This window comes from Gekko japonicus, unplaced genomic scaffold, assembly GCF_001447785.1.
Source record: "Gekko japonicus isolate JY-2015 unplaced genomic scaffold, Gekko_japonicus_V1.1 scaffold1755, whole genome shotgun sequence".
Taxonomy (NCBI): domain Eukaryota; kingdom Metazoa; phylum Chordata; class Lepidosauria; order Squamata; family Gekkonidae; genus Gekko; species Gekko japonicus.
Window position 1 is genome coordinate 273,066 of NW_015166474.1, and position 10,188 is coordinate 283,253.

General features: G+C 52.0%; 1 protein-coding gene across 1 annotated transcript in view; it reads right to left on the bottom strand.

Moving 5' to 3' along the window:
- LOC107111187 (sodium channel protein type 5 subunit alpha-like) overlaps window positions 1-10,188 on the bottom strand; it is a gene marked incomplete at both ends in the record, with an annotated part of 379,380 nt that overhangs the window by 271,973 nt on the left and 97,219 nt on the right. The window contains one exon of the mRNA XM_015412116.1: window positions 7,758-7,965. Coding sequence (XP_015267602.1) covers window positions 7,758-7,965 — 208 coding nt within the window. The remainder of the gene's footprint in view (window positions 1-7,757; window positions 7,966-10,188) is intronic.

A 10,188-nucleotide genomic window follows, 5' to 3' on the forward strand; every position in this document is an offset into this window, starting at 1 on the left:
AACATGCACAACTTTTTAACAACCCAGGCTCCCCTTGATTGTCTGCCCAGCTCAAGACGTTGCTGGATCTCACCCAATGCGAAATGCAAAGCCAACGGGGGTGTTTCTCATCAGGGAAGACATCTGAGGACTTTCAGAAGAAGCCAAAAGAAGGAATTTAGACAGGGAGTTGGGCTTGATCCACGCTCTCAATGGGCAGTCACCATGACTCTTCACTTCTGCCACACACACGCATACAATACCATGTCTGAGCAAGACAACGCATAGGAAGGCTTGCATGCACAATGGCCTGAACAGCATTATTCTTTCTCCCCAGGAAAAGAAAGAGGAGATTGTACAAATCAAGCCACCACACAATGAGCCTCTTCCGAGACCACCGAGTGCCCACCTATCACATAACAAGAGATGCCCAGTGGAGGGAAGGCTATGCAAGTCCTCCACCAAGCCAACTGGAGACGTGGCCCCATGACAATCCCAGGAGACATTGATTTGATCAGGGTGGTGCTGGAAAGGGCCACTAGGTCACAGCCAACTTATGGTGACCCCCTCGGGTTTCCAAGGAAAGAGACGTTCAGAGGTGGTCTGCCATTGCCTGCCTCTGCACAGCAACCCTGGACTCCCTTGGTGGTCTCCCATCCAAGTACTAACCGTGACTGACCCTGCTTAGCTTCTGAGATCTGAGGAGATCAAGCTAGCTTGGGCCATCCAGGTCAAGGCAAGAGACGTTCAGAGGTGGTCTGCCATTGCCTGCCTCTGCACAGCAACCCTGGACTCCCTTGGTGGTCTCCCATCCAAGTACTAACCGTGACTGACCCTGCTTAGCTTCTGAGATCTGAGGAGATCAAGCTAGCTTGGGCCATCCAGGTCAAGGCAAGAGACGTTCAGAGGTGGTCTGCCATTGCCTGCCTCTGCACAGCAACCCTGGACTCCCTTGGTGGTCTCCCATCCAAGTACTAACCGTGACTGACCCTGCTTAGCTTCTGAGATCTGAGGAGATCAAGCTAGCTTGGGCCATCCAGGTCAAGGCAAGAGACGTTCAGAGGTGGTCTGCCATTGCCTGCCTCTGCACAGCAACCCTGGACTCCCTTGGTGGTCTCCCATCCAAGTACTAACCGTGACTGACCCTGCTTAGCTTCTGAGATCTGATGAGATCGGGCTAACCTGGGCCATCCAGGTCGGGGTGGGGTGGGGGCTGTGACATCCAGATAACAAAATCGGCACGTGTGGGCAGTGGCTGCGACCATCCCTCCGCCGTGTAATGTGTTAATTTTCGGCGAGTGTGGTCTGAAACGCCCGTTAAAAACAGGCAATTTTATTATGATCACCTCCTTCAAAAGATATTCCCACGCTTACCAGAGGGAAATTAATGGCTTTTCATTCTCTGTTTGCCGCCCTTGCCATTAGTTCAAATTAATTAGCATTCTTTTTCAGATTGGCTTTATTGATCCTCCAACTTCAAACAGCCATTAGTCTCCCATTATTCCGAGAGAGGGAGAATAGGTGGGGTCAGCTGTTCAAACAGGCCCGGTTTGTTGCTCTTGTGCAAATAAAACAAGGCACCGAGAATGAGGTAGGCGCATCAGCGCACAGGTGTGATACAATAGCACTGATTAGCATGAACGAACCTCCTCCCCCTGCATAGGATGGGGGGTCACTCATAGTTACCGTAGTGAGCAGACGCGGTTTTGAAAATGATGTCAGATTTGCCTTCCTGAACATGTGAAACTGCCTTATAGTGAATCAGATGGTCCATCAAGGTCGGTATTGTCTACTCAGACTGGCAGCGGCTCTCTGGGGTCTCAGGCTGAGGTCTTTCACACCACCTCCTGCCAGGTCTTTTAACTGGAGATACCGGGGATTGAACCTGGGACCTTCTGCATGCCAGGCAGATGCTCTACCACTGAGCCATGGCCCCCTTCTTTCAGAAGGGAGGAAATATCCCCAAGCCTTGGGCCAAGAGCAGGTTCTGAAAAGGCACAGTGGGCTGTCAATTCACAGCTGACGTCTGGTGACCCTGTAGGGTTTTCAAGGCGAGAGTCATTCAGAGGTGGTTTGCCATGGCCTGCCTCTGCATGGTGACCCTGGACTCCCTTGATGGTCTCCCATCCAAGGAATAACCGTGACTGACCCTGCTTAGCTTCTGAGATCTGATGAGATCTGGCCAGCCTGTGCTATCAAAGCCAGGGCCTGCACAGGGTACACACGGGGAAAGACGAGGCAACCAAGCATTGGGTCAGCTGTTGCCCCTGCTGCCAGTTATTGAGCTATTGAGAAGCAGCACTGCGGTACAGTTCCGCAGGGCCTGCAAGACGGAGCTCTTCCACCAGGCTTTTATTTAGGAGCCTCCACCACCACTACGGCCCTACGGAAGATCTGGCCACAATACAGCGCTGGGTTGGTACCGTTGGACCGGACACTTTAACATCTACTGGACACTACCTACCTCCATGAATAACCACCTACCTCTAACGAATGACCATCTTGTCTAAATTTGAGCACTTTATTTGTATTATTAGTTGGCTTTTACTGTTTTTATCCTGTTTTTATGTATGGGCATACCTTACCCTCTTGTCAGCCGCCCTGAGCCCGCTTGCGGGGAGGGCGGGGTATAAATACCAAAATAAATAAATAAATAAATTCAGCGAGGAGTGCAATGGTCCCTTCATACTCTCAGCCTGACTCTTTGGCCCTCTATCAGTGAAGGAGGCGTGGGGGTGAGAGGAGGCCTGGCCCTTTCCTAAGGCTGTCTTGGTCTCCCCTGCCTGCCCAAGTCTACAGCTGGTTCCAGGCACATGGTGGTAGAAAGTGCCGTCGGGTCTCAGCCGACTTGGCCACCCCGAAGGATATTCACGGCAAGGGCCTGGCAGAGGTGGTTTGCCATTGCCTGCCTCTGCATAGCAACCCTGGACTTCCGTGGTGGTCTCCAATCCAAGTACTAACCGTGACTGACCCTGCTCAGCTTCTGAGATCTGATGAGACTGGGCTCGCCTGGGCCATCCAGGTCAATGCAAGAGTCGTTCAGAGGTGGTTTGCCATTGCCTGCCTCTGCACAGCAACCTTGGGATTCCTTGGTGGTCTCCCATCCAAGTACTAACCAGGGCTGACCCTGCTTAGCTTCTGAGATCTGATGAGGCTGGGCTCGCCTGGGCCACTCAGGTCAAGGCAAGAGTCGTTCAGAGGTGGTTTGCCATTGCCTGCCTCTGCGTAGCAACCATGGACTTCCCTGGTGGTCTCCCATCCAAGTACTAACCAGGGCTGACCCTGCTTAGCTTCTGAGACCTGATGAGACTGGGCTTGCCTGGGCCATCCAGGTCAATGCAAGAGTCGTTCAGAGGTGGTTTGCCATTGCCTGCCTCTGCACAGCAACCCTGGACTTCCCGGGTGGTCTCCCATCCAAGTACAAACCGTGACTGACCCTGCTTAGCTTCTGAGATCTGATGAGACTGGGCTAGCCTGGGCCACTCAGGTCAATGCAAGAGTCGTTCAGAGGTGGTTTGCCACTGCCTGCCTCTGCATAGCAACCCTGGACTTCCTTGGTGGCCTTCCATCCAAGTACTCACCAGAGGTGACCCCTGCTTAGCTTCTGAGCTCTGACAGATGGGAACTAGTCTGGCCTATTAGGACTACAACAATCCACAGGCCGGATCCTAATTCCGATGATGGTGCCGCCCTTCTCAGAGGCTAGCCAGCGTGCTCTTTGGGGATGAAGGAGAAGGCCTTGTTCCGGGCTTCAGAGCAGAACTGGGGGTGTGGAGGGGGAGGTAGTTGAGACTCTCCTGTATTGTGCAGGGGGTTGGACTAGATGACCCTCGAGGTCCCTTCCAGCTCTGTGTTTCTATGTTTTCAAGTTCCCAAAAAAGGTGTGTTGACTACTCTTGCAAGAGAAACCAAAGAGAAATTAGAACGAAAACTCTCTTTTTAAAAGACACAGACACAAAAGAGAAGAGAAGAGGAGATTGGATTTATACCCTGCCCTTCACTACCCAAAGGGAATCTCAGAGCGGCTTACAGACTCCTTTCCCTTCCCCTTCCCTAGGACAGACACCCTGTGCGGGAGGTGGGGCTGAGAGAGCTCTGACAGAAACTGGCCTTTTCCAAGAACAGCTGTGCCAGAACGATGGCTTGCCCAAGGTCATCCATCAGGTGCAAGTGGAGGAGTGGGGACTCAAACCCGGTCCTCCCATATTAGAGTCCGTGCACTTAACCACTACATAGGGTTGCCAAGTTGATCTTCGTCGGAAGTGGGGGGCTCCCGGCCGGCGTCTGGTGCACGCGTCACCCGGAAGTGCCGGGAGGACGCCAGGCACGCTGGGGGCGGGGGCACGGCCATACAAGGGAAAACCAGGGTGGAGTTTCCCCCGGGGCCCGATCCGGTGTTGCCGGGGAATGGGCCTCTGGGGCAGGGGTTTCCCCGCCCCCCGGGGGGACTTGGGATCCCTACCACTACACCAAACTGGCTCTCCTCCAAAAGAGGGGAATGACAAGAATGTCTCTTTAAAAAGTGAATTTCGGAAAAAGAAATCCCCTTCCTTACACTATGCTAGATTGAGGTTTTGTGGGTTTTTTTAAAAAAAGCATGACTAGTTTAAAAGCGAGAGCAAACCGGCATGCCTGTTTCCACTGCATCCCACTGGATGAACCACTTTGGAATAATGGGTTGTTTTGGTTGAGAAATGACTCAGGAGGGGGGGGGGAGTTCCAGTGTTTTCCTGGTTTCTCATTTTCATTTTTTGCTTTGCCTCGCCTGGTCACCTGCTTCCTTCTTCAGGATTATTGTCATGTTGTTGCTGGCTTGTCAGTTCCCCCCCCCCTTCCAGACCCTGTAGTATTATTATTAGTATTATTATATTTTTTTTTTCTAATTTGGCTCCGGCTTGATTTCTAGCACCTCTTGGTGTTATCAGTCTCTCCCTGCCGTGATTTCTCCAGATAGCTGACGCAGAGAGCAGGCTGCCCGGGCATGCAGCGAAGAAAAGTCCATCTTATCGCCGTATTATAGACGTGGGGGGCGTTAAGCTCGCCGTTTGTGTTTATCACTCTGGATCCCCAGTCACAGCGGGCCCTGCTGCTTTGTGGGATAAGATTTTGCTCGCCGACACTGTATCAGCAGAAATAACATGCACGGTTGCTTCCGCTTTCCGGGGAGAGGCAGAGATTTCTCGAAAGGCGGAGGGTCCTAGTAGAGAGCTGACCTCCGCCTCCACTCCAGTGTTTGGAGACGGTCGGGGTGGACCTTTGGGTCCTCGGCACACAGTTGGCCGTTTCCCAGGCCCTTGGACGGCCAATGGGCTTCAGTGGAGAAGGTCTGGCCAGACTCAGGCTCTGGCACGGATTTGTGGGGAGGTCCTTGGTCACCTCCGTTTGTCTCTCGCCTTGCAAACCCTACGGGGTTCGCCATACATTGGCTGCAACTTGACGGCACATCCCAACATCATGTCACAGCCATGCAGAAGGGGGGAAAGGGTGAAATACCCATTTATTATTTGTGTGTGATGATGGCAGAAGGCGCCATCCAATCGCAGCCGACTTCTGGGGACCCTGTAGGGTTTTCAAGGCAAGAGATGTTCAGGAGTGGTCGGCCATCGCCTGCCTCTCTGTGGCAACCCTGGACTTCCTTGGGGGTCTCCCATCCAAGTATCAACCAGGGCTGACCCCACTCAGCTTCCCAGATCTGATGAGGTTGGGCTAGCCATTGCCCGCCCTGGAATAGCAACCCTGGACTCCCTTGGTGGCCTCCCATCCAAGCACTGAGCAGGGCCAACCCTTGCTAACTTCTGAGCAGTGTTCTCTCTAAGCTGAGCTAGTGTGAGCTAGCTCACAGTTTTTTAGCCTCCAGCTCACACACTTTTGTCTTAGCTCAGGAGGGAGGGCTCCAGAGCAAACTGATTTATGCAGCATCCAAATGCCTCGCTCACAACTTTAATGCCAGCGGCTCCCAAAGTAGAATTTTTGCTCACAAGACTCCGCAGCTTAGAGGGAACATTGCTTCTGAGATCTGACGAGATCAGCTAGCGCCTGGCCAATCCAAGTCAGGTCTTTGTACATGATACGCACAGACACATCTGTTTTGTCATGTGCTGCAATGGCATGGGAAGCGGAGCACCACAGCCTGGGGCCACAAGGACACACACACATTTGCTGGGCACACCGTGGTGCATGTGCCACGTGCACGATTTCTCTCCCATAGAAGCGATGGCCTGTATCCTGGTACTCGGCTCATCCTTTGACAGCCAATGGGCTGCAGGGGAATAAAGGCTGGCCCGACTCAAGCTCTGGCATGGATTGTGGAGCCAGTGTTGGATCAGGCCAGTGGCCCATCCGGTCCAACTCTCTGTGTCACACAGTAGCCAAAAATACCAGGTGCCATCAGGAGGTCCACCAGCGGGGCCCGGACACTAGACGCCCTCCCACTGTTGCCCCTCCCCCCAAGCACCAAGAATACTTGCCCTAGACCGAGAGCTCCTATCTATACCCTGTGGCTAATAGCCACTGATGGACCTCTGCTCCAGATGTTTCTCCAGTTTCCGCTTGAAACCGTCCATGCTTGTAGCTGCCACCACCTCTCATGGCAGTGAATTCCGTGTGTTCATCACTCTTTGGGCGAAGAAGGACTGCCTTTTATCTGTTCTAACCCGATCGCTCGGCAATTTCATGGAGTGCCCAGGAGTTCTTGTATTGTATTGGTCACCTCCATTGAAGCTTTCCTTCAGCCTAAAGAGCCTTTCTCAAAATTAAGTGGCTCCTTCTGCTAGAGCCACTTAGGTTGGAGGGAAACCCCTTTACTCTGGAGGAAGACTTCTTACTTTGCTGGGCGGCGTGGCAGGAGACATGCCCATATCCCTGTACAGAAAGCACTGGGCCGGATCCCAGACATAATTTCCGCTTGTGGTAGAGCTCCTGCACAAGCAGAAGTGTGCCCAGACCACGGTAGCCATTTGCACTAAGCCAACCTTATTGTATCCTCATTTGTGTTCCCTCTTCATCAAAATCTTGTGCAACCCATTTCTGGACACTACGATACACAGGGAGGACAGAGTTAGGTGTTGTGCAGGAACTTGCATAAGCAGAACCGCTCACTGCTGGATCCAAGACCACCCTTTTAGGGTTGCTATCTCCTGGCGGAGAAATACCTGGATATTTGGGGGTGGAGCCTCAGGTGGAGCCTCAGGAGGGCGGGGTTTGGTGAGGGGAGGGACCTCAGCAGGGTAAATTGCTATAGTCTACCATCAAAGCGGTGGCTCAAGTGGTTAAGACACTGAACTCCACACCGGAAGGTCGGTAGTTCGCCAGTTCGAGACCCGAGTGTGCCGCATGACGGATTGAGCTCCCGTCTCTGGTCCCAGGTCCTGCCAACCTAGCAGTTCGAAAGCAAGAAATTGCAAGTAGACAAATAGGTACTGCTTCGGTGGGAAGGTAACAGCATTCCGTGCGCCTTGGCGTCTAGTCATGCCGGCCACATGACCACAGAAATGTCTTTGGACAGCGCTGACTCTTCGGCTTGGAAACGGAGATGAGCACCGCATCCCTAGAGTCGGATTTGACTGGCTCTCGAGCAAGGGAAAACTTTACCTTGTACCTTACCATCAAAGTAGCCATTTTCTCCAGGTGAACAAATCTCCATCATTTGGAGATCAGTTGTCATTCCAGGAGATCTCCAGGTCCCACCTGGAGGTTGGCAACAATAAGCCATCTGCATCGAAGAAATACAGGTCTACAATATGCCTGATATACAACCAAAGGAAACCACTAATGGGAACCTCTACCGACCTCCTGCTCTTTCTTCAGTGCCTCCATGGCTTCCCGGAACTTCCTTTCTTTGGCTTCCGTCTCGGCGATGGTGGCTTGGTTCTGCTCTTCATATGCCATGGCCACCACGGCCAAGATCAAGTTGACGAGATAAAATGATCCCAGGAAGATAACCAGCATAAAAAAAAGCATGTAGATCTTGCCAGCAGATCTAAGGGTCTGTAAAGACAGAAAGGAAAGAGTAGCTTTGGGGTGTCTGTATTTTATGTCAATTCTTTTATGTATTTAGAATCGTTCCAAGCCACCTTTGTGGGGGATCTCCTAAGTATCACCAGCTGGACAGGGTCAGCACCAAAGGTAATGGATGACCTTGTAACAGGGTCCACAGCCCTCCAACAGGGGTGGTCTTTCCATGGGAGGAGGAGGAGGAGGAGAAGAAGAGGAGGAGGAGGAGGAGGAGAAGAAGAGGAGGAGGAGGAGGAGGAGAAGAAGAGGAGGAGGAGGAGGAGGAGAAGAAGAGGAGGAGGAGGAGGAGGAGAAGAAGAGGAGGAGGAGGAGGAGGAGGAAGAGGAAGAGGAAGAGATTGGATTTATACCCCACCCTTCACTCGGAGTCTCAGTGCGTCTTACATACTCCGTTCCCTTCCCCTTCTCACAACAGACACCCTGTGAGGGAGGTGGGGCTGAGAGAGCTCTGAGAGAACTGCCCTTTCAAGGACAGCTCTTGTCAGAACTACAGCTTGCCCAAGGTCACCCAGCAGCTGCAATGGGAGGAGTGGGGAATCAAACCCGGTTTCCCCAGATTAGATTCCGCACACTTAACCACTACACCAACACCTTGGAAAGCCTCTGAACCGCCTAACAGCACTGCACGCCAATAGCTGGGCTCGGCATGAGAGGTGACTTGCTGAGGAGACTAAGAGACATTGTCTTGTCAAGACACACAGACTCAGTGACAGGGCTAGCAGCAGTGTTGCCAAATTCCTCCCCAAATCCCCCCCCCTCCTTCTTCTCTACTCCTCTGTGGAACAAAGGCTGGATAATCACTGCCTCCGGCCCCAAGGTTTCACAACTAATGGCTAAGATGCTATTGTCTGCCAGGATGCAGACAGAAGAACAACGCATCTAGCCCATCTCCTCTGGTATGAATGGATTATGTTCGCAAGCAATTTCCTCGTCTCAAATCCTGTCACACTATGGATTCAATGGGTGTTTCTCCCTTATGGCTAATCATTCCTGTCAGACTCTTCCAGTTGTTTGTCCTGCATCTGCATTTCCTCAGCTTTATTCCAGGCTATCAAGGAAAACATTAACTTTCAGTTTCAACTGAAGACACCTATTAGGAAAGATCTCACACCTTTTGTGATGGGTACTTGGGAAACTCCAGCCAGTTTGCCTAAAAAACGCCAGACAGTTCTGTTGTCCAGCAACATGAATCCCATCACACCTTTGTCACACTAGCTCATCTATGTCGCCATACCCTCAGGATACACCCCCACTTGACCCCTGTTTCATGCCTAGGAGATGGCAAAAAAAACTCCAGGATCCCTGGCCAAGCTGTCCTGGAGAAAAATTGCTTCCTGACCCCAAAGGGGCGATTGGTATTTCCCTGGGCATGTAAAAAAGGGCCACAAGAACCAAACACTGAGGCAACCCTTCCTGCCCTCCCTATCAGGATCTGCCCAAGTGCGCAGAATCTGCTTTGCTGACAGATGCTCATCTAGTCTCTGTTTTAAAACCTCCCAAGGGGGAGAGCCCACCACCTCCTGAGGAAGCCTGTTCCACTGAAGAACCTCTCTAACTGTCTGGAAGTTCTTCCTAATGTTTAGCCGAAAATGTTTTGATTTAATTTCAACCCATTGGTTCTGGTCCGACCTTCTGGGGCAACAGAAAACAACTCTGCACCATCCTCTATATAACATCCCTTCAAGTAAGGAGAGAAGAGAAGAAGAGATTGGATTTATAACCCACCCTTCACTTGGAGTCTCACAGCAGCTTACAATCTCCTTTCCCTTCCCCTCTCCCACAACAGACACCCTTTGAGGTAGGTGGGGCTGAGAGAGCTCTTTCCAGAACTGTCCTTGAGAGAACAGCTCTGACAGAACTATGGTCACACAGCAGGTGCAAGTGGAGGAGTGGGGAAACAAACCCGGCTCTCCCAGATCAGAGTCCGCCCACTTAACCACTGGCTCTTGAAGATGGTTATCATATCACCTCTGAGTTGTCTCCTCCCCGGGGCTATTTTTGGGCAGGAACGCACAGGAAGGGAGTTCCGGCTGGCTCCCGAGTTGGCCACACCCAGCAGGAACTCATTAGCATAATAGGCCACAACCAACAGCAGGAACTCATTAGGATTCGCTACATTAGGGGTGTGTGGCCTAACATGCAAAGGAGTTCCTGCTCCAAAAAAAGCCCTGAGTTTTGACAACGAACAAGGTAAAAC